At 43.2% G+C, this 25037-nt stretch overlaps 1 protein-coding gene across 5 annotated transcripts in view; it reads left to right on the top strand.

The window, feature by feature from the left end:
* The window catches only part of FGF12 (fibroblast growth factor 12), a 231715-nt gene extending 214058 nt beyond the window's left edge, over positions 1–17657 (top strand). For all 5 annotated transcript variants that reach the window (XM_034063861.1, XM_005146518.2, XM_031046723.1 and 2 more), the window contains 2 exons: positions 8407–8605; positions 17148–17657. In XM_034063861.1, the coding sequence (XP_033919752.1) occupies positions 8407–8605; positions 17148–17266 (318 nt within the window). In that variant the 3' untranslated portion in view covers positions 17267–17657. The remainder of the gene's footprint in view (positions 1–8406; positions 8606–17147) is intronic.
* Positions 17658–25037: the final 7380 nt, after the last annotated feature.

The raw sequence follows: 25037 nt of genomic DNA, 5'->3' as shown, positions 1-25037 counted from the left end.
ATAATCACAAAAGTAACAAAAGGCCACAAATTAATTTTTTGTGCCCTCTGCGCAGGCTCAGATTCATGCCAAGAAACTCTCCTTGGCCCCATAGAGAGATCACAGGTTCAAAGCATCCCATCTGGCTGTGTTTCTAGAGTTGTACATTATTATTTTTCTTCATAGTTATTTCAGGCTTTAGCAGATGAGGCAGTATGATGCTAATTTAGGAAAACTGTTTTTCTTCTATATAACTAACATATCTTCATCTTGTCCCATCTTGTCTCATGATCATTCTCTCTGAATGCAAACATGTATTTCTGGATGCTGTTTTGGAGTAAGCAGAGTTAGTAACATTGTTACCAATTTCAGGCACTTTGTCAGAAAAACAGAATGTAGAGAAGACAATGGATGAATTGGGATTCCCAGGTTAGAAATTATCCTGGGTTTTCACGAGATGCCTAGGCTGCCAGGAAAGCAATACCAGAGACAACGCTGTCAGAACCACCACCAGCCGCCCCCTGTAGGAAGCAGTTGCCTTCCTAGAAGAGTGATGCTTAACTGGATGGGCCAGGTGCCATGTGAATGAGTTGTGCTGTGACCACTACTCCAGGTCATAACAGCTCCAAATTATAAAAGGCTTTAATATTTAATATAAGATCCAAAATTAAAAAACAGTTAAAATTCAAATACCTTGTATTTTAGAAAGAAGGGATGGAAATTTATTCCATCCACCCGTGAATTTCAGTTTGGGTCTATTATTAAGAAAAAGTGAAATGAAAGAAAATATGTCACTTGCTCTGTTTGCCACATGGGTGAGTTGCTCAATGTGCAGACTTTCTGGATAACATCATACACAGAGATATGCAGCCATTGGTAACCAAATCTTACTCCTGGAGCCTGATCTCTCACCCAGCCTACCCAGGCTCTCCAGGAAGGTGTGGAAGTGAACAGCCCAGCTTGAAGAATCATCCCAAGTTATGTTCTTCTCAGCACTCATTAAGTTGAAAGCTGTGTTACTATCAGGATTGCATGAACAGTATGCCAAAGGCCAAAACAGTGAATTTGGACATTTTTATTAACTACTTGATAAAAATGTGCCTGCACCGTAGAGAGTCCCAGAGCTGAAAGCAGAACACCACAATACCGAGCTATGGTGGTATGGACAGGTCTAAATTTACATTCCTCAAACTCATTAGGTTCATCTGCTTTGTAGCCAGATATGAGCCTGGATTTGTGTGGATCTGTATGAGCTCATTTTGATCTAGGTAATTGCTTAGCTGTGGCAGAATGGAGCTCAATGTGTCTTACAGAACCTGCCATGGCTTTGTGGTCAATACTCTGCTACGTGCTCAGGCAGATGTCTTGCTGCTGCAGGGTAACCTTGGGTATGTCAACACTGCAATCACACTTCTGTCTCTAGCATTCACAAACTTCCTTTGTGGTGATAGGAGTAATTTATTCAGTCCTTGAGCATGAAAAGGTGTTTTGGGGCAGCTTGTGTCCACATATAAAGGTTCTGCAGCTTAATTAGAGAGGCTTGTTCAGGAAGGAGTATTGGGTCTGCAGCTGAATTGCAGAGGCTTGCCTGTCTAGGAGTATTGGGTCACCTCAGAAGACTTATCAGACCTGCACTCTGCCTCTTCCTTGGGTGGTTTAAAGTGAAGCCAGATGAACAAATATGTACCTTGAGTACAGAAAGTTCCCACAAAAGTGAGGTCAGATAGCCCGTTAGTTATATTTTCAGAGGCAGTAAGTTAGATTGCTTGCTAATGCTGCTTCTCAGCTCCCAGAGGTAGGGACCAGACCGGCAGGGATGGTGATTTATTTGAAAATGTGCTCCCTCCAGTCCACAGATGGTCCAGGCAGATTCAGAATACTTGTAGATACCATATTGTCTCATCGAGTGAATCTCTGCTCTGCAACAGGGCTGTACACTCCCATGTAGCAGCTTGTTATTTTAAAACATATCTGCTCTCTCCTACTTCTAAAAAGGCCACCAAGAAGACTTGTCACCAGTCTCTTATGGAACTAGAAGGGGGAGGAAAAATGGAGTGTGAACAGTAGAATATCACCTGCCATCTGGACAAAGATGTGATGAGATGTAAAGTTTGGATGCACATTTGTGGTTCTCGATCACATGCCAAGAGAGAGCTCAGCTACAATCATTTTAAAGCATTTCTAGACAGAGGCAACCCTAGGTCATGGAAGAAGCTATGCAGAGGCAAGAGGACACTGAACCTCATCGGGCTGTATGCAAGGCATCACTGCCTGTGGGCGTGCTGCTGTGATCTGCACAGAGCTTGTCTTGTGAACATAATGTACATGGTTAAAGACCTGTCCTGTGAATAAGAGTGTGCCAGGATCAAGTAGCACTTGTGTGAGGTCTGTGGTCATAGATTCTTAGATCCTAATTTTGCCAGGTTTAAATGGGAGTTGGGCATTTGCATGTCATCTGGGAGTAAAAATGCCTTCAAGAATACAATGTCTTTGTTTATCCATACAAGTCTATGTACACTGATGTCAGTTCTAAACCTCGGTGCTGTTGGCATCAGAGGGGTGTTGATTAAACTATGCGCTGACTAAGGTCAGTGGGGAATGTAGAATGGGCTCTACAGTTTAAGAGCACCATAAAGCAGATGCTCTTCTGCGTTGCCATCCTTTCCATCGGGATGGAGCAGCTCTTATACAGACATAGTGAACACGAACCAGTTGTTCCATGATCTACCTCCACAACCACGATGAAATGCCACTGCTGATAGCTGTGCTGATATTTATGATTCCTACTTAATATGTTTTAAATTACTTTATGAGCTCTAAGTGTTAACACTAACACCAGTAAGTATCCTGAGCCAGATTCTCTGGGAGGGAAGCCCAGCAGTGCCATAGACTTTGGTGCAGTTTTATCATATCTGAAGATCTGGCTCTGTAATTGTGCAGAACATAAAAGAGAAACACATAAGTGCTGTAACCAAAGGAAAACTGTTACTCTGGGAGTGTGTTAGATATTTCAACACTCATAATTCACATCCCTTTCCTAAACCGTGGCACAAAATACTTGCAGAATGGGCTTTTCCTTTTATTGCTGCTAGTTTCAGTGACTAAATTTATTAAGTCATTAGATTTGCATGTGGATGTGTATATTTACTGTTCTCCTTTGGGTTATAATAAAAGGAAATATTGAGGGGAAAAAGAAAAAGATATCTTAATTTATCTGGCAATTTTGAGAATGTCTGTAGGGAAATGGCAACCAATACAAACAAATGTTCCAGTCCAGGGGGACACTGAGTGAGCAGCTGGGTTTGAATGCAGCAGCTAGTGAGTCTTCTGCTGGCTTCCTGGCTGTCCCTGAGCATTGCACATGGAAACCTGTCACCATGTCTGCCATGGTCTGGTGATATCAGAGGCTTCTGTGCCACCAGAGCTTGGACTAAACAAACAAGAAAGCAGATTTCTCACTCTTGTGATCAGAACCAAGGAACACCATACTGTTGCTTATGGGGGACCCTTACTTTGCACCTAAGGATGCTAAGGGTGCCTGTGGCAGCAATGCTCCCAGCCTCGTATGGGCAGGGGCTGACACCGTTCTCTTGCTCAGAGCAGTGCTAGTGCTGTCCACTGCTATGGCAGTGCTGTGACAGGGATGTGGCACCATTGGCTCATCATTTTCTGAAGGAGCTGAGATGTCCGAGGGTGGCAGTGCATTTCCTGATTACCCTGCAGCCTCCCATCCACAGGTTTGACAGCGGTGCTTCTTCAGTGATGTCTGTGGAGCTTTTCCAGCTTTACAGAAATGCAAAAGAGAATCCAATCAAACTTACTGTGTTCAAGGCCAAGAGGCTGGGTTAGATTTACCTGACCAAGACAGGTAGAAGCTGAGGCAGATTAGGTAGATTAGAAAAAAAAGGCTGTCTTCTCATAAGCTGTCAAGCACAGCCTTCTCAAGCTGTGCTGCAGGGGAGGAGGGGCAGATGGGGCCAGACATTACCAATACCTCCCTGAAGGACCAGACTGGCCCAGGTGATACAGGGATTAGCTTGTGCCTGGAAATGCTGTCCACATTTCCATCTACAGATGCAGAAAACATTACTGGGATCAAGGATAAGTGAAACATCTTATTTTTTTTTCTAAAATTTTGAGGCAATCCATGGTACCTTATACCCTTCCTGAGCACGTCTGACACACTGAATCCCCCCAGATAGCAGCTTCATGTATTTAGCTCCCTTTGATTCGAAGTGTCATCGAATGAGGTCTCCCTTATTTTCTGTGTTAGATCTACCGTTTTTTCTAGACTGCAATTTCCAATAAAACTAGAGTGAACACAAACCAAACCTGTTTGTTTTTCAAAGCAAATTAATCACTCTTCTTACTAGAATTGCCTTTTGTTCAAGGGATTTGTTTGAGATACAGAAACAGGTTGAAGGCAGATGTTAATCATTTTGCATGTAAACTACCAACATTTCTTTTACAAATATTTCATACAGATTTTTAGTTTAACGATTAAAAAAAATCATTTTTTTCAAACTGATTTCAGTTAATATTTGTAGACATTTGACATAATGCCTGCAGCGCTAGATCTCCAAATAGTATACAAATAAATGTATTTGTTTAGTTTGTGTTAAAAATTATTTAGTCAAAGTCACGTAATTCACATGAATATAAAACCAGACAAATTAGCTTTTTGTTTTCTTTTTTTCTTTTCCCTCCAGATCACAAGCATACTCTTTAATGAGGATAACTGGGTTTTCTGAGTGAGCTGAAGTCATGATGGTGCTGAGAGAGGGCCAGGGGCTCTATGGAGTTTGTGCAGAAAAAGAGAGTAATGATGTATTTCTTTGTTTAAAGACTGATAAAAGACCAGTGATTAAAAGATGAAGCCATCTGTTCTCTCACTTGTATCTGGTCGTGTTATTTCTATCAGGGGGAGAGCTGGAAACATAACTGAGTGGGGTTCTTTAAAAGCCTGTTTCAAAAGTCCCCTGTACCAAGTGAGGGTGAAGTGGGTGCTTCTGACCCCAGGGCTTACAATACCACTACCCTTGGAGGAAGATGTCCGTATGTCCTGTCAGAAGCATGTGGGAGACACAATCTGAGGATCCCTTTGCTGTTTTACTGATTCTGTGCTTGTGGGATAAAGAGGATAAAGGTCTGCCCACCTAACACATTTTATCAACACCAAATTCATTTTAAAAAGCAAAAGAAACAAAGCAAAAAGCTTGCGTGCCCCAGAGGTCTGGCCAACAGACCAGTGATTTTCCAAAACCACTTGCATTTGTCTCAGATTTCAGTCTAACCAGTAGTGGCTGCTATGAACTACTTTATTAGTGTGAAGCCTGTTATGCTTAGTGTGCTCACCTGCACTCTCCTCTTTCTTCCTGGTTCTTCTCAGCCCAGGACAACTGAAACAGAAGTTCCCACTTAATTTGACATATTTGTCATAATTAGTTTTGACTGTGAATGTTGCAGAGAGGTTCTTCCATTAATATCTCAATAGGGTTTTGTTATTGGTAGCCCCAAAGCCGTTAGCAAAACACATATGCAAAAAACCTAAGGGACATGATGTAGCTGAAGGCTTGACATTGGCTACCACAAAGATGTTGATGAATAAAAGCCTAAAGGTTTACATGTTTTCGAAGACACTCCAAATATGGTGGTGCCTTGGGAGAGTAGCCTGTGTTCTGCTTGTTTGTGCCGTCTCCTTTCTGGTTGACATTTCTTTCCTTCTTCATCCTCTTGGTCATTGTGTCACATCTGCACGTGGTAGTGACCACACCAGAGATTTCTGGTGCTCAAACCTGTGAAGACCTTGTGATACGTCAGTTTGGTGGTAAGATGAATTGCATTCTGGTGTGTGTTTTTCCCTACATAGCACAGTGAGACACTAGCTGCTGCTGGTAAGGTGATATACATAAGAAGGATAATAATTATTAATAAAAATTACATAATTTAACTAGAACTTAGCTGTCAAATCTGTGAGTTTTCTAAACTGCCAAACGGACAGAGCTGGGATATTTCTTGGTGGTGTTGCCATGGTTTGGTGTCCTGAAGTGCTATTTCAACTGAATTGTGGGGGATGAGGAATCAACCAGCCAACTCACAAAAACAATGTAATAGTTTTGCTCGCTTCTGGAGGAGCTTAAACATTTAAAGAAAATCACTATTTTTAATTTTTTTTCTTAGATCTCCATTAGGTTTATGTTTTAAATACATTTCCTTTAAAATAATATAGTAATCTCGATGCTTTATTGGTACAAGTGGATATAGAGTACAGCAGCTGCTTTTATGAACATGCATGTTGTAAAATATTGTAATGCAGTATTTTACAACAGATATTTATCTGAAATTTTGATTTATAATAACTTTTAGATAAAATCTAGATTTTGTTTTTGAGATTACATTTTCAAAATGCTTTGGTTTTTATATTCTTTATTGAAAATACAAAATAGTCTCTTTTCCACACTGAATTTAAAACACATGCTAGAAATCTGGCTATCTATCTCACACACAATACATTCCATGTTTTGGTCAGGTTGGTAGCTGTCCTTCACAGCTTACTAACTTTTCAGTCCCCCTAAAGGGAATTTTCTTGATAAGTCTATACTGATTGGGTAATGAAGACATGGGAAAGGGGATTGAGTAGGTTGGTTTGGTTTTAGAGATACTCTTCATCACAGGACATGCTGCCTGGCTGTGCCTGATGCCAAGGAGAGTCCCTGAGCCAGCTCTTCTCAGGCAGCTGCAGCAAACTGCCTGGCTTTGTCTTCAGAGGCAAGACAAAGCCTAGAGATAAAGAACAGATTTGAGGAGCGCTTAAATACTGATCTTTTGAGAAGATATGTCAAACACTGTTTTGTAGTGTTCTAAGTCATCTAGATTTCTCTTAACTTGTTTCACTCTCTTCTTAAAATATTTATTTCTCCACCAAGGAAGACTCTCTCAGATAGGGCAAAATGACCTGTTGGGCTTACAGTGTTTGTGTGACACTAATGATGGATGGAAATTTCACATGTGCAGCACAAGTCAGCACTTTCTGTTGTGCTTTATCTTCTGTGGCTTAAAGCCTGCCTGGCTCCATAGGTCTGTTGCACACTGGATTTGTTGTCAGACCAGCAACACTTTATATAACCCGCAAACATACCTGAGTGTTGCTGAATGTTCAAAATATTCACTCTTAAATGAGGTTTGTGGTAGGTAGGTGGCATTACTCCAAATGCTTTGCTCAGATGTTGGTCATAGATTTCCATTAGCAAGGTTAGAGAAGCTCCCAAAGACTTCTGACTGGGAAGGGCTTGAAAGAGAGCATCACTCACCTGTACCAGCACCTGTCTTCTCTCATGGAGCTCTGAGATACCTTGTAGGGGTTTTACAAGAAAGAATGTTTTTGTTAAAACAGTTTTCCTTCACTGTGCTTTGTTTTGCAATAATGTCATAGCTTTAAGGAACCCAGTGGGAAAATTTGTTTTGACAAGATGAACTTTCTGCTCAGAATCAAAGTCCAAGCAAAAATAACAACCCACCAACAACCACATCTGGCTCAGTGAAGGTTTGGGAGCCCACTGTCACAGAGTTCCCCTGCCAGCTAGCTCTTTTACAGGAGGCTTAGTTTTTCCCTGTTGTTAAATCATGAAAAGTTACTGGGACATGACAAGTTTTGGTCCATAGGTGAGTGTCGTTTTCTCCTTGAGACTTTATACAAAGCCAGTGCAAGTGGCAAAGGCACAGGCACTCTCACAGCCAGCACACACTTTGGGGATGACTTGGACAGACCGATGTGTCCTCTGTTCCTGGGCAGGTGTGAGACCAGTTCTCAGTATCCAAAGAAATATTTGTGTCAGAAATCTCTGATCCTGCTCTTTATTGAATGATTTCTGGGCTTTGTGCCAGCATTTCCTCCCATCACTTTTGAAAATAAATAATTTACTAGCTTGTGCTCTCCTGTTTCTCTAAATCCACTTAAATGTTCCTAATAAACTGCCTTTTGCCCATAAGAGTTTGGAGAAGCCTCAATATTTTAGACAACAATTGCACATCACCGAGAATGTAAGAGCAAAGCCTGGGGAAGGCACTGGGAACAACCAATGAGCAGCAGGGCTGTCTCTGCTTCTCTGCTCTCTTCTTTAATTTTGCTTAGTATTCAGTCTAAATCCTGGAAAATTCCTGACTTTTCCTGCACATTTTTTATGACTGTTCACTGTAGAATGTTTTGCGAACCACAGCTCTGCTGGTGAAGGAGGGCCTTCCCTTTCACTGGGGAGCTTTCTAGATGTGTTATTGCTGGTAACAGGTATTGCTGATGCCTACTGTTTTCCATTGTTAAACTAACTACAATGCATGACCATCGTGTATCATTCAGTGATGCCTAATTTAGGAGATCAGTGATTAATTCCTTCTATCACTCTTTTTTTCTCTCTCCCTCTCTCACTGCAGGATGTTTTCACACCAGAGTGCAAATTTAAGGAATCTGTCTTTGAAAACTACTACGTTATTTATTCTTCCACGCTGTACCGGCAGCAAGAATCCGGACGAGCATGGTTCCTGGGACTCAATAAAGAAGGTCAAATTATGAAGGGAAACCGAGTGAAAAAAACCAAACCCTCATCACATTTTGTACCCAAACCCATTGAAGGTATGAAATCTGCCCACTCCCTCCATCAGCAAGGCATGGGGAGGGGGAGTTTGCAACTTCAGATCTGGGGCTTTCTGGATGGGTGTTGGCTGCAAGAGCAAAGCAAGGACAATATTTGTAACATCTCAGAAAGGTGGTGGGCTGCACTCTTATATTTCATATGCTTTCCTTCCATGTAATAAACTTTGCACATCATCCCAAAGGGGTTTCTCTGCTTTGGGTGCTAAAGGATGAATTTAAAAGGCCAGCAACATGAGAAGTTCCTGGGAAAGGAAAGCATCTGTGGAGAGGCTAGCAGTTTGAAAGTACTCTGATCCAGCAGTAATCATAATGTGGGTTCTCTGTGAGAATTTTGTCAATGTCATTCAGTGGGTTTCAAGTCCCATGTAGAGTCAGTAGAGAAAGGAGTTATCTCATCAGATTTTAGACTTTGACGCTCTGCTTATGTAACAGAAGAGAAATGGATTCTACCAGCACAGATGTGGATGTGCTTTGTATGTCTACCCTAAGATCACTTAAATCTTTTTTTTTCTCATGTGCAAAGACATCCTGGTTAGTTACTGGAGGGGTAGAGAAATCTTACCATAGATGTCCAAAGTTAGATAAGATGCTGTCATGATGTACGTCTTCATCACCATGTGAGGCTTCAGTAAAAGTCATAGGGTGGAAGATTTGCACTACTGAAATGTGCCATGGTATTTTGCTTTCTATGGCCTGACAAATGGAGAGATGTAGTGCAATGAGCTTACTTAACAAATACTAACTTGATTTTGGAAACAAAGAGATCCCTTTTCTTCTGTTGTTTGGAAAAGGCACTGTTTTCTGATCCCCAGAATATGTATGTCTTTCTGATCCCCTCTCAGTCCTGCCATGGCCACTTCAGGGGCACATCAGGCTGAGGCCTGTGTGTCCCTTCTCATTACCCCCTTGTTGGTTGTGGGATCAGGACTGTACCTGCAGAGAGAAGGAGTGAACTGATGTTTTCCTGACAGGTACCGCTCACAAGAGTTGGAAGCCACAGCTAAGTCCATCCCCTAGTAGCTGTTTTAACAGCTTCCCAGATAAGCTGCAGGAGCAGATGAGTGTGTGTGTGTGAGTGAAAGGCCAGTTCAGGAAGGCAGGCTGAAATCATCTTTTGGACCACTGAAGCAAAATAAAATGAGAGAAATTCAGCTCGGCATTCCCAGAGTGTCTGTGGCCTTTGCAGGGGACATGGAGATGGAGGAGCAGAGAATGTTGGTTGCCTGTCCTATGCTTGTTTTCAACAGCTTTTCTGCAGCTGGGAGACTTTTCTTGTTTAAGGCATTAGTGTGCTTGATGCCCTGGGCCCTCATTGAGTTTTGCTAAGGAATGGGGCTTATTTCAGGCATGGGGTCATTCACAAGCTTCTCTTCTGGCTCATCTCCTGCCTTGGCAAGGAGGAGAGTCTTTTGCACGTGCTAGCTTTCACAACTGGGTTTCCAGCTCCTTCTGGTATTTCTTTGCTGCCTGGCTGAGTGTTGGCACTGATCAGTGGGTTCCTTGGAATCCAGGCTTCTTTTTTGATGTAGTGTGGTGTCTGTTAAATAGCTCAGATAGTTGTCTTCTTCATGCATTAAACTAGTCCATTCCTCTGGCTCTCCTCATAGAAAGCCTTGACTTGCTGGAGGTGCCTCACCCACAGCGGAGTTCTCATTGCAGCAAATGCCACTGGCTTTCATTTTGAAAAACCCAGCCCAGCCCGAGAGCTTCCCTTTCCTGCAGTTGCATCCTCCCACGCTTGCTTCAATCACAGCTGTCACAACCTCTGAGCGAGTGAGCGCTTTGGAAGTTGGCAGCCAAATTAAGGGCTCCTCCACTCCTTCCCTCCTCCACATGCTTTGCAGTCAGCCTCTGTGAGCGCTGCTGCATCAAAGGGCTGGCAGTCTCCCAAGGCGAGGCACGTGTCAGCTTCCCAAAGCGTTCAGCTGTCTGGGACTGTGACTCCAGACAGAGGACTCTGTTTCCCAAGCCTAAGATTCATTGTAGGTAGCAGAGGCTTGTGGGGATGGTTAGAGTAAAATGCTCTCAGCTCCACGTGACTTCTCTATGCTGCATCCATCAAAGTCTCTGAGAGCAGATCTTGCAAGCAGAGATGTTACAGAAAAGGGGAAATTCCTACCCTATTTTAACAGCTTCTTTCTCTTTGTCATGACTCTAAGGAAGTATTCAAAGCACTCCCCTGCTATATTTGCATGTTCCTTCTGCTAAATCCTGTGGCATGCCCCAGCACGTGGGCTTTGCTGCTTATTCAGGCCAGTACTTTGCACCTTCTGTCTGCAGTAATGTGCCCAGGTTTCCTTTTGCTCTGCACCACCCCCGGCAGTAGCCCTGCCACATGATGGCTGACACAGTAATCTATGCAAGGAGGAATCTGGTCCCCTGGGAAGGAGAGGTGTGACATTGCTAGGAATCACTTCACCCACCACTTCAAAGGCAATTATCTCTGAGATGATACTTCCCAGTTGTTTGCCATGTGCAGAAAAATCATACAGCATCTTAGCTGAGAGAGTATTTGCAGGGAAAGAAAACACAAAACAGCCGACATTGCTCCTGAAGCTCATTTGACTCCCTTTGCCTCATACTGCTTTCTGAATTCAGAAGTCCCCTCCTCAAAGTTACAGATGGGAAGTAAACTAATGAACAAATATGAAATGTCCTCCCATATCATTTCTAAGGACTACATATATTTACATGTGCATATATACAATGGTATGTATGTATGTATGTGTGTTATCTGTGGCTTTTAGTAGCTACAGCTTTATGCTGTGTTAATCCCACAGACTGTTTTGACTCCTGTAGATTGTCAGGATGCTGGATGTGTTCTGTGCAAAAGTCACTAGCTACCAACTGGAAAAGTTTTGGAGTTTGGCTGGTAGGAGGGATTTTTGGTTTGGTTTAGGTAGGATTTGTTTGTTTTGGGGAATAGCATTAAACTTAATCAATATGTAAGCAAAACAACTTGATAAGTAATAACAGGGGAAACGTTAAGTTTCTCTTCCATCTGTGCCCAGGCAAAGCCAAGACAAACAGCCTGGCAGGCAGCAGTTAATGTACTGTGTGGTGCCAGTTTTGGTTAAAAACACACATACGCAACACATTTCTTTTGATATTTTTATTTCTGATCACTGATCATTTGAGCTAAATGAGCCCTTGAAGTGCAGATGTATAGGTTGAACCAGACTGCACAAGAAATTAACTTCAGTATAATTGTCACTTGGAGACCTAGCAATCTTTTAAACCTATTTCAGTCTCTTTAAGTGCTTGCTTGTAGTGGTTAGTGCTGGACAAACACTATGGTCCACAGTGCTTCTCGTTCTTTTAAATATCTTAATCCATCTCAAACAATGGAAGACTTTCCAGTCACTTAGGTGATAGTTTTATTAGATACTTATTGTGGATGTGCTCTGTTATTTTATATGTCCTTACATCTGAAGACATAATTTCCAGATAGCTCTCCCAAAAGAGCTACATTTCATCTCTCACCTGACCCAGGTCACAATGCTTTTGAGGTGGCAAATGTGGCCACAGAAAGTAGAAGACATTTCCTTTTAGTCAACAGAGCTGCCCCTAGCTCCAAATTCATGATGCTCCAGCCCTCATGATGTGAACATGCCTCAGATATGGAAGGTCACCTGTCAATGACTAGTCCGATCCATTCATTGCCACTGATGAATACCCTTGTGCAAGGAACAGCAGCCAGATTTTTGCCAGTGTGTTTTTCCGGGGATTCAACATGCCAGTTTTGTTAAAGCCGAGTCCTCAGATGTTGTAAAGAAGTATGAGATACTATTGAGTAGGAAGATGTGGTAGGCCTAGTGAAAATGCTTCAAAGATATCACCTTAATGAACAAAACATCCTAAAAAGTGTTCTTTAAAAAAAAAAAACACAAAAAAACCCCAAACCAATAAAGCTTCACACTCTTTATCAGTTTTCACTAACACAGCTCCTCTTTTGAATCTGTTTTTTTAAAGACACATCCTAAAGAAGCCAAACAGGAAGGCTTTGGTATGTTTTCTATCCCACACTCACTTGTTCATCTATCAAACTCCTAATAATCTTACTAGATGGCAAATACAGTGTATTTTAACTTGCTTTTGCTTGGCTTTTTGTCATCCTGTGCTTTGTCTGTGCTGCGTTTCTTATCTGAACAAACTGTGATTCCATCTGGCAGCATCCTGCACATTTAGCCACCAGATAGAGATGAGCTCAAATGCCTCTGAAATGCATCAGCTGGGACTGGGTTTAGAACAGAGTAATTAGAGGCAGAAAACGAGGGTGCATAATCACTTGCTCCCTCCTGCTCCTAGCTGCTGCTCAGACAATTAATTCTCTCCACCGAAGCATTAGCTAATGCAGCCGCTACTGCAGATACCGACACCCAAAGCTGTGGCATCTGTCAAGGGAAAGAGCCTGTCTCCCAGGCTGCCTGCCAGAGGATGTGCTCTCAGCCCAGCCCTGCCTAGACCCCAGCCCAGGATGCTAGCAGAGTGTGTTGTGATCCTGCCTCACTAACAACCTGCCTGCCTGCTCAGCTGCAACTTTGGAAAAATTTGGTTCCTTCTAATTCACTAGGATCTGGGGTAGGAAAAGGCAGGAGTGAAGCTAAGTGGACAGGGTATATCTAAGGTCCTTTAATAAGCTTTTCCTTGTATTCTAAGGAAAATAAATTGGGTTTGTTGCATCCCCTTAACCTCCTCAACTTGCAGCATTGCCAAGTGAGAAATACTAGGATCAGGACACCAAATGGTGTGTTCTTTCCAAACTCAGGCAGTCCCTGACACCCAGGGAAGCAGCACAGGGTGAATTTGGTTTCACTGTGTGGGTGGTGTGCCAGTGCCATGCCTGGGAAGCAGAAATAAGGTTGGGATCCTTTGCCAGCACATAGGCAAGAGATTGAGCTGTTCCTGGGTGACAGGCAGCCCACTCCATACCTTCACCTTCAGGAAGGATGCTCCCTGTCACTCTTTTTCCCCTCACTTATACCCCCCCATTTACTGCCTGCCTACTTTGTTTCTTTGTGCAGAATTGTTTCCTTGTGCGTGCTAATGGCAGGCACTGCTGGTTAGCAGGGAGGCAGGGAATTGAAAGCCTCAAGAACCAGATATGGGTACAGCTCCACTGTTGCTCACCCCTTTCCATTTATGCCTGTGGCTCTTCAGCAGATCAAGCTAACAACACTTTCCAATTAAAGCATGAATATGGATGTGTTGATTAGAATCTGGGACATAGGAGCTGATTATCTGATTGAAGCTCCAAAGCATTAGCTTGGTTTTCAGACATTAAGGGCTGTATTTGGCTTGGTGTGTGGGTGTGGGTGGGTGGGAGAAGCAAGGCAAAGCAGGGAGAGGACTCTTGTTCTAGCCAAATTGCTCATCCTTCCAAAGCCGCCTTTGCTGTGTGCACCAGCAGACCTCCCAGGCGTCTCAGAGTGCTGACAGGCACACTGCTGCTAGTTTACCTTAGAGGGGACAGGGGCAGTGTGTCTTCACACACCCACAGAGACCCCAAACAGACCTGTCAGTGAATGCTGCCAGTCCTGAACCACCAAGATGTTCTTTTAAACTGATAAGACCTGAGAACTCACAACAATCCATTTACACACACCCCCCTCCTCCTGGTCCATGACTAACACCTCCATGCTTGAGTCACACTCAAGCTTCCCCAGTACAACGAGTAACAAACTGCAGTCCAATAGCTTGTGTTGTACAACATGTCAAACTGTCCTTAAAACCCCACGTGTGCAGCTGTGTGCATACACACCTGTGTGTCAGTGTGCACATGTTTGCGTGTCACAGTGCGCACAGATTTGCAGCCATCACTGAGCAATTGCCATAGCTCAGCACATGCCTCTTGTGTAGGAGAATATCCAGGCACCATCTTGTGCATGATGCCATATAAATACTGTGTACACTGGTACTGTAGGTGTAGATCAATACTGAAAATATGCTTGTCCTATGCAGCTACAGATTTTCTGGCATGGTCTGTTGGCACAGCCTATCTGGCACAGAGGCTTTGACAGCTCCGACTGAAAAGCACTATGTGAGCAGCCTCCAGCCGTGCCCCGTGTCAGTACTTGTATCATGCACTAGACTGGAAGATAAACCTACAATTCCTGGATTATTTGCTTGCTAGGTACAGAGTTTCCTTAATTTTTAGCTGCAAATGTTTACTTCTGTAGCCTGATTTATATTTTTTATTCTATGGGCCTTGTTAGCAGCTTAACATTTTTGCCCAAAGGTTATGGTGAGAGGCAGGGAGCTGAGGAAAGGCATTTTGCTGTGGTGCTGCTGCTAGGAACTTTGTACAGGCTCAACTGCTGTGGTTAAGCATCTGGCCCAGCTCAATAGGGTACTGGGGATGGCTGTGGGTAGGATGAATTTAGCCTGTGCAGGGATAATCATGGTGGTCACCCCAGCTCCAGCTTGCAACCTGAGAGATTGTGAAGACATCGCTAGACCAGAAACAGAAATTTGTGTATGGAATGTTAGGGGTACTAGAGCAATGCTGGCACAAATACCCAACTCTGCTGGGCATATGTCATGTCAGAGAATTAGGTCAGTCACGGAAGTGATGTGCATCCTCGGTGTCATAAAAGGCTCTGCAACTCAGACTGAGAAATCACAAGGACACACGTTTTCCTCAGTTGTTAACCTTTTCATACTGCTCTTTAAGATAGTCTTAGATACTTTGCCACAACAGAAAAATTCAACATTGCCAGGTTGTTGAGTGACACTCACCAAGGTGTGAGGGGCAGCTCGGCTGCTGAAAGGGGATGTGAGAGCCCTTTTACTTCTGCTGTTGACATGCTATGCACTTTCCTTGCAGCAGGCAGACAGCATCGATAGTCTGGCCAGCTGATGGGCAGTCCTGGCATTGCCCATTCTGGCCCAGACCCATGGGATGTCATTTATTTTCTGTTTTTCTCATTTTCATCAAAAAATGGCTCCAGTAGCAATAACAGTTTGCAAAGCAAGCCTGCCTTGCAGCCACGCTGGGAGGCTCAGCTAGAGTGTGTGAGTTTAAACTGCTTTGAAAGCTTTGCATGAAAAATGCTCTGTGGGAAAAGTAATATTTTTTCACTGCTCATGTATTCAATGCACTATTCCTCCTATTAATACACAGTTGACTGCACTTTATCTCTGTCCTTTATTGTTGCACACTACTATAACTGTTTAGCTAGAAGTGAAATGCAGGGCAATAATGTCATTTGCAACCTGCCTCTAATTGTCAGGATTTATTTGCAAATCGGGGGAGGTTATAAATATAAGTGCTTACATGACAGATTCATAGATGGGGTATTTTTTTGTTTCTTCAGATAATTTTTGCAATTTTGTTCTTGTTGATTACCTGGAACAAAAACTGATGGGCTCTATCTCCTCTGCTTGAGCTTTGTGCTAATCGTGACCTGACAGCTTTTCAAAATGAAGCAGTACGCAATCATTTCTTTCTATCCTAATATTTGCAAAGATTTGGGAATGACGTTTGCAGTCCAGACCTACCTTAAGTTCTCAACTCCAATGTGCCTGCCCTTGAGGTGTCTCACTGTTTCAGTCACATCCTCACCCCACCACATTTGCAATGAGCTCATCAGAGATGTTCCTTTTGTTGTGAGCTGCTCACTGTGTGCCCCTGCTCTGGCACACCTCACACAGTATGAGGGCAGCCACCAGGACTTAGTCCACATGGTGAATTGGATAAATGGTTTATGCTGCACAGGACAGGGGGATATGCCATGGCTTGGACAAAACTTGCCTTTACAGGCTGTCTAGGCTCCAGCAAGTACATTTTTGAAGGACTTACATTGCTTACCCAGCATCTGGAGGAAAGATGCCCTCCTCCCACCCTGTTCTCAGATGCTGCCAGGTGACCATACAGAGCTGGGATTGCTGTCACTAAACTCATCTCAATGTGTCTGCTCACAGCCTTGGCCTTTGCTGGCTGTCTTCATTTACAGGGGGAAAACCAGGAAGTGCCAAGAACAGACCTCAGCTCTTGGCCAATTTTGCCAAATGGGCTTGAGCACCACTTCCAGATCAAGAACTTAATTAACACTCAGAAGGCGTAGGTGGCTCAGATGCAAGGGTAGTTTTGATTCAAGACTCTCAAGGGCTTTCTATTGGAGATTAACAGATGGGGACAGGGTAATTCTTGGACCTGTTAGCAGCATCTCAAGACAATACACAATGCCATGAACTGGAAGGTTTATTTTATATGTATAAATATAATGTGAAAAAAACAGTAAAGCACAAAAACCTAGAAAGACTTCTCTGTGAGAAATCACGTGTTTCTATCTGTGCCTTTGGAAGAAAACAGAGACAGACAAAAGGTCTGACTGGCAGCAAGGGTATGTGACATCCTGCTTGATAAAAGGCTCTCCTGCTGGGTCACTGAGGTTTTTGTAAGTGTGTGTGGTTTTGCATTGAGGCTGGAATTTCAGCCTCAAATACAAAGAAATAGTTCATTATGGTCACTAATGTCTGTGACTTCAGAGCTGTTAATGGGTGTCTTTTCTCTTTGCAGTGTGCATGTACAGAGAGCCATCGCTGCATGAAATTGGAGAAAAACAAGGACGCTCAAGAAAAAGTTCAGGGACACCAACCATGAATGGAGGCAAAGTTGTTAACCAAGACTCGACATAGCTGACAAATACCCTCCCTTCTTCCAACTCCTCCCCTCCCACCCACCTACCCACCCCACCTGGCGAAACCACACTGAGACGACAACAACTGAGCAAGGCAGGACCTACTGATAGTGGCTAGGAGTCTGAACTCCAGAATCTTTCGTTGTGTAGGACGAGGAAATTGAATCCCAGATCCTGCCTGTTGCAACGTTTTAAAAAACAAAAACAACAAAAAATATGAAGAAAAAAGTTTTAAATCAGGACTCCATTAACATTTTCAAAAGCAAACTGTTTGCTCTGTGATCAAAGGGGGAAAAAATTTCATCTCTGCATAATAATAACTAATAAATATAATAATAATAATAAAGATGTTACCTTTAAAAATAAAACAAAGCTTTTGGAAAATTGAACTTAGCATATGGTGTGCAAGAAACACTTGGGAAACGCAGCCTGGGACTGTGCTTTCCATCTGATATTTTCACCTCATGTTCACATCACTGTTTTTTTCATCCCTACTTCCTGGGGGATGGATGGGATTTTTCATAAAGCAGGAAAGGTAGGGATGGATCATGACTGTGTTTGCTCTGCTATCAATAAAATATGGCCTGTCCAAATTAGGAGTCTGACACTTATGAGCAACTCTATAGCTACTCATAGCTACTCTATGTTCCATCTACATTTAAACACTATGCAGTTATTTGTTGCTAGTGTCACTATGTGAGTATGTTTGACCCAAGTCTGGCATTTTATCCCTTTTTATCATAATTATTTATAGGCTTGTTTTACTGTATTCCATACCAGGGGAATTTCAGAAATGGGTTTTCAGATCTCACAGGATTAAGTGATCATATTTATTAGGGGAGAATTAAGGAAAGGAGGGATGACTGCTTTAAATACTAGAGCAAGAAATGCTACTGAAATCTTTGTTGTCAGATGGAGATGATGGAGCATGTGCTATGTGAGAGGGTGGCAGGGATTTCAGCGACAGGAAGAGGAGTGTGGGGAGGGAGTAGGTGGGGTGTGCAGAGAAGGGGGCAGCTACAGGAACATGGGTGGTTGTGCCTGTCTGGCTGTGCCAGGGCGAGGAGATGCTGCTCTTTCCTTCTAGCAGCGTGGCGCTCCCTAAGCGTTAAGGCTCCATACACATTTTACACATGTTCAAAGCCGAGACTACAAACCCTTTCTAGTCCAAAGCCTTACCACTGCTAAGCCTGTTATGGGATGAGAACCCCTGAGATGCTGGAGCAACCTGGGTATGGGCATGAGTACCTGTCTTACAAGCACCAGGGCTGCAGATGCTGGAGAAGCACTTCAGAGGTGACAAATTCACAGATGGGGAAAGGCAAGGAAGAGGGTTATGAGTTGAGGGGTGCTCAGTGCTGAGCCCATCTTCAGCAGCTAGGGCATTAGTGGGGCTTTACATGTCTCTCCCTGTCTGGTGCTTTCTCTCCTTGTAGTTTGGGGGCAACAGTGAGCCACACACACTTGTTCCCATGGGCAAAGCCTGAAACAGGGCAATATGAGCAGATGCCAAAATACTTTACCTTCAGTCTCTGACCACATTTGGCTTCCAGGGCCTGCAAGCAGAAGCAAATCATAGAGAGGCTACAATTCCTGTTACAAAATCAGGTATTGCCCTGGCTGAGGTGCCTGGGAAGTTTTTGTTGCTCAGGTCATGGTTATAGCTCCTGTGAGAGATCAATAAGCAAACGGTCAAGGGCCTGGAGAGAGGTAACAGGTCATAATGGCTCTTTATATAAGGGGAAACAGCCAGGTGGGAGTGTTTGGGTCATTCATTAATTATGGGTGTACATAAAGTACCAGATACCACAATTGTTGAATTGACTTTGCTGCTATGGTTGCAAGAGACAGAGAGTGCCTGTGCTGGCCTTAGTGCTCCCTGCATTGACCCCAGTGCCTCCAGCCATACAGCACATGCCAGCTCTGATATGTGGCAGGGCTTGGTGAGCGACTCTCTACAGGCACAGTGCAAGCAGGGAAAACTAAGGAAAGAGACATATGTCAAGGTTGTGGAAGAATCTCAGGATCAGCATGAAGAAGTGAATTTCAGGTATGTCCTGTATGCTGAAAATCTGAAACCTTGAAATAACGAGTCTCTTACCATGGCTCTGCTGCCTAATGCTGCACTTACAGGCAGGCTCTTCCTGCTATAGGGGCACAGAGGGCATTGGTGCCCGTGTGCCAACAGCAAACACCAAAAAGCTTTATCTGGGGCTGCTAGTCATGTCAGATGACTTACTCCTGCCCTCCTCAGAGTCCCTGGTCTCACAACACAGAGGCAAAATCACTAATACATGTTCGTATTGGGAACATACCCCAGCACCGTCTGATAGTATCTACATTTCTGCTCTCTCACAAACTAAAGAGCACCCCAAATTAAGGAGGGGGGCAGGAGGGCTGCTGAGTCACTGAAGAGATGTATGTTCATAGAAATGGAGCCTTAAGACCCACATGTTGAGCTGACAGGTCCCTGACCTAACCAAGCAACCAAGCACCCCAGCCATGGTTTAGACATTGAGCCACAGCCTTTCTCAGCTGTCCTGGAGGGAAAGCCCAGCACCTACAGTGGAAAAGAACATTCACAGCACACCCTAGTAGCACAAGCTTCTTCTGGCCTCAGACATGGGCAACTTACCAAGGTCAATGATGTAATCTAGAACAGATACAGCACAAGAAATCCAAAACAGCCAAATCATTGCAAGTGTTCTGGGAAATGCCACATTCAGGCCCAAATGTCAAAATAATCTGCTCCTTTGGTCCATTGTGTTTGAGTTAATCACCTTCATGTGGCACTCACTGAGTTGACCCGTAGGGAGAGCTCATTAATCCTACTCATACCCAGGGTCTGCGCTAACTCAGCAGGTCTTCTGCCATGTGTTGTGAGTAAGCACGGGCTTTCCTTGCTGCCTGCTTAGGCCTGGCAAATAATGAGTCACATATGGTGGCATAAACCATGATAAAACGCTCCCACACATCTTAGTGTTGTTTGCTTCTTGATCTCTAAGGAAGCTGCAAAACTCAGCTTGTGGTGTAATGCAGGGACTGCTGACATCAGCATAGCCCAAAACCCAGTAAAGCTGCACAGCCAAGCTCCACAGTATCCATGTGCACCAGCTCCTGACTGGGAACTGCTCAGGTCCTGGAACCTCAATGCCCTCCAGATGCCTGGGATAGCCCAGAGAGGTCCATGTCTCACATAGGGCTTTGTGCATTTATTTTTTTCTCAAGTGCTTTGCAAGCTTCCTCCCTAGGCCATATGTCAAGAAAGTGCTGAGTGTTTTGTTGACAATCCATTTGCCACTTCCCGATCTTCAGGGAAAAGGCTAGTCCACAGAGATGGGTTTGTTTTCATGCTTTGATGTTCCTACAGTCTCTTCATTGCTTTGTTCTGTTACTGCTCAGTGCCAAAGTCCTGATGAGTGATGTTTCTTTGATTTCTTTCTTTAGCCACACATACCATAACCATTTAGGGAGCTTTGTGGCTCAATTTAAATTTATAGTGACTACAACTGTTGTCTAGCCTAAATATGATACTACCAGGACAAATTCCATTCCTACCAATAAAATTGGACAAATATCTAGCACAAACAAATGGCTAAGAAAAGTAAATAGTAAAAAATTAGACTGTTTTCATCTCACCTTGCCCATGGTAGTTGCTAACCCTGCTAAGTCTGCAGCAAACCTTTGCCCCTGGATAACAAATGCTGCTATAGAAGAACTTGAATGTTAGAAGTCCAGCAGCAACAAACACTTAAAAGCACAGAAATATGGGTACATCTAAAGCATTCCTTTTGTTTCACCATAGTTTGTTTTTTAATTGTGGTGTTGGGACTCTTCTGACCATACATGCTACGCAACACAGCTCCTATCACCTACACATCAAGAACACAACCTGATAACACGGCCCTAGTTTGGACCATCAAGAATTTACTAGGAAAAAATGCAGAAAAAAATACCAGATGACAAGCACACCATACTCTGCCAGCAAGTTATGCTACAAGTGTTAGCACTGGCATGTGACAATGTGCCATAAAGCAAAGCTGACACTCAACAAAGTAATTTTATAAGGTTTTCCATCAACAACATTTTTTTGTTTGCACTCTGATAGAGTCTAGCTGATAAAGCCCCATGCAATCCTTCAAGCTGTCACGGGCCTCACTTTACACTTTTGCATCTTAAACTGCACTGATTGATTACATACAGTGAGCGTTACTGCCCCAGAAAGACATCATTGCTACACTCTCTGAACAAAGCTGAAGCAAGTGGTGGTATAAGCTTCCAGACTGATTAGCACTAGCAGGAAATAAAGTGCTTGCCATCCTTCCAGGCTTCACACCAGCAAAGCTGCAGCATACATGTACATCCTCAAAAAACTCTTTTTGAGGACTAAAGTTCATAAAAAAGAAGGCACAAAATTCTCCTTAGTTACAGCAAACAAAGCCAACCTTTACTAAAGAGCATACGTTAAAATACATTACTTTAAGATGGGCATCGCCAAAACATGTCCCGCATCAGAACTCTATGAACTGGCATAGCTTAGCCCTGGTCCTAGATGGCAGAGCTCAGTTTGTACGTAACTTTGCATCAAGAGAGAAAAAAAAAAAAAGGATAACAACAAAAGATTGTGAGTGTCTTCAGGGACAGATTCCTCTCCCCAAACTGGAACAAAATCTTAATTGCTGCTGTGGGATGACCCACTACACACACCTAGGAATAAAATCAAGAGACACCACTGCACTTCCACAGTGATGCAGCGGTTTCCATGGCATTCGTATCTTCCCTATCCCACTACCAAATCTTCAGCCTTCAGGGTGACTGAAGGCTGTTTTCATGGAGTAAAAGGCAGCATGGCTCCATCCCAGCATGAGGTAAAGCTTGACTGCTCTGCTTCACCTGCTTAGCAACAATCATAGCATCAACCAACTTCCCCATGTTCTTCTTGACACCTTGATTATACCTGATACATTTAAGTCTATCAATATCTCAAAAGTGCTCAAATCTTTGTGACCACGAAGTTAAAGTTCAGTTACTGTCTGGGGCTAAACCATGGTGCTAAGTAACTACCATTTCAAGACAGAGCATTTCTTTTCATGATACATGTGTAGCTAACACATGCGCAGAAACCTGGACATCTTCCCAGCCTGCCTCTCTTTTGGACTTCAAGGAACTTTCTCTTTGGCAAAGGAAGCCCAGGGCTCATCTCACCCATGTAAACACTAGGGATTGTTGTTATAGTGCAGAAAAGCATGCACAGGCTCCAGAGCTTTCCCAGCTGAGGCAACTTGAGGATCAGTGTAGGAGTCCACTTGTTATGGCCTTCTGGGAAGGACAGGATCTCTGGTCAAACAACTGCTTGAAAGAGGGAAGGCTGTAGTTTTTTTCATTCAAACCTGTCCTACTCTGGTGTAGGCAGGGGGATGATTAATCTTTGGGAAATGCCATTAATGTTTACTGAGCAATACAAATGGATCTGGGCTCTCACTCTCAAAAAAAAAAAAAAAAAAGGACATTATCAATTATTAAAAAAAAAAAAATGAGTCTGGGATCTGAGGAGAAGCAGAGGATAACCCTTCCAAGAGTCTATTAAGAATGGGTTATATATTGTTCTATTTTCCATGCTCATTACAATCACTGCCCCAATAATAGCTGCATGCTGTGCCTTTTTCTATTCTAGTACAATTTTCCCCATGGGAACTAAATATCTCAGTTTAAATACTGAGCAAAGCTGGTAAAAGAAAGCAGTATGCCTCTGCTGTGCTAATCTTGTGTGTAATCTGAACCTTAGGTAGCTGGTTACTACCTTTCTCATTGTTTGATATGAAAATGAAGGGGCAGTACAGGGGAGGAGGAAAATGTTGATCAGACAGACAAACTAAATGATATTGTGCAGGTCAAAGTGTCTCAGACTTAATATTTTTCAGAAATTGAGGCTTTGGTGAATTTTAATTCCTTGAGTTCTGGAAAAAATTGTGAGAAGTAATCAGTGGCTCCATCTTAGTCCCTACACCAGAACTTTGGTGACATTTAAATCTCTATATTCAGGTCCTGGCTTGGCACCTACATGCACTGATGCTATCCTTTCACAGGGATCTGTGTTTCCTTGGAAGATCATCTTTGCTGAGTCCCCACGACATCCCAGTCCAAACAAGGGAGAGCAGTTTCTGCTTGGGCACAGTGGGATCCCAAGACAAGTACATCAGCTTTCAACTGATGGCCTGACCTAGAAGGGCTCCTCACAGAGCACCACAGGGCACCACACACCTCTTCCAGAATGCCATGAAAGACAAGGAAACAAGGCCTGGCTGATTCTGCTTCTAAAGACCCTGATTTGTGCAGATATCATAACAAGAACTCCAAAATTAGAGATGCAGAGATGTCAGCCCTCCTGTTACACTGTTCCTTGTCCATGATCATAGTGCCATAAGTCTCAGCCTGCCAGCAAGCAGCCCTGCTGCAGGGGTGTTACGAGGATCACAGCCTTTTGGCTTATAAATTGGTCTGATAATATGGGAATCATAACGGGACCGTGCAAAGGCAAAGAGCTTTCTATTCAGCTTGGAGGGGTCACTTACATGCTGCGACTCTGACATTGCCCCTTACTAGTTTCATTTTCCAACTTACTGCACTGAAATAGTTTCACTCAATTCACTGTTAAACAAAAAGGCAAACCAGGTCTTAGAGCTCAAGCTTTACTTAACATTAACTCAATTTGAAGCTCAAAAAGAGATGGGTTTAACTTTGCATTTCATTTTTAATTTCCACTATTTTCTGTGCTCCTGCTATCAAACAGAACAGAAATCAGAACTAATATTGAAAAGACTGACTTCTGGTGTGCAAGCAGGAAATATCTCACAAATAGATGGATACTCTCTGGTGATTCCCAGCTCAGTCATACACCTACAAAAGTTCCTCTGGGCTTCAGATGGGTCATTTTCATATAAATATATAATGAACTTCCACAGGTTCACATTTAGGGCACTGCAAGGCTTGCCCTTCACCAGCAACTTCAAGTGATTCCCTTGCACAATCAGTGGGCTGCAATGTAGGACCTTAATCTGAATTAAGACTGTGCAGTCAGTGTGTGGAGCCAGAGGCTCTCAAGGAAAGCTCCCTGTGGGAACCCAGAGACCTGAATTTGCCATGGAAGAGAGTCTAGTTCAAATTTGCCATGTTTGGATTCCCCTTCCATATTTTTTTCCTATAGAAGCAAACTCAACTTCTAGATCCTATGTTCATCTCAGTTTTCTTGAATCTCCAAATACAAACACTGGACTATTTCAGAATTTTATTCCATCTCTGGGACTGAATAGGCCTTTTATGAAGTGGTACCATTTAAAACAAGAAAAAAATCAAGGTTTGGGTGTATCTGATTAACAAGGAACATGATAACCTAGTTCTAGACATGAACAAACTCTTGAGTTCACATCGCTGTAGAAATTTAGCTTTAACTGTTGCAGTTTGAGCCCATCTATTATTAACTCAGTATAACATTTTTTTCCGTTCAGAAATACGTTCCTTGGGAGAAGCTTCTGCAAACACACCAGCAGGTGGTGGCTTCAGAGAGAGGCCAAGTAGATGCACTCCTGAGAGTCAAAGCTGAGAGTACTTTAAATAGAAAGATAAGTCCATCAATGAAATAACATCTTTCCAAAGGCAGCATGAGCTGGTTCCAGCTGAAGGCTTTTCCTTTTCTTTGTAAAATTGTTGCTTGCTCCTAAAAATCTGCAGGAAAGAATTTTACATTATGGTAGCTTGTAGCAAAACAATTG

This window comes from Melopsittacus undulatus, chromosome 6, assembly GCF_012275295.1.
Source record: "Melopsittacus undulatus isolate bMelUnd1 chromosome 6, bMelUnd1.mat.Z, whole genome shotgun sequence".
Taxonomy (NCBI): Eukaryota; Metazoa; Chordata; class Aves; order Psittaciformes; family Psittaculidae; genus Melopsittacus; species Melopsittacus undulatus.
Note: the sequence above shows the minus strand (reverse complement) of the source record. Positions and strands in the feature narration are given on the sequence as shown.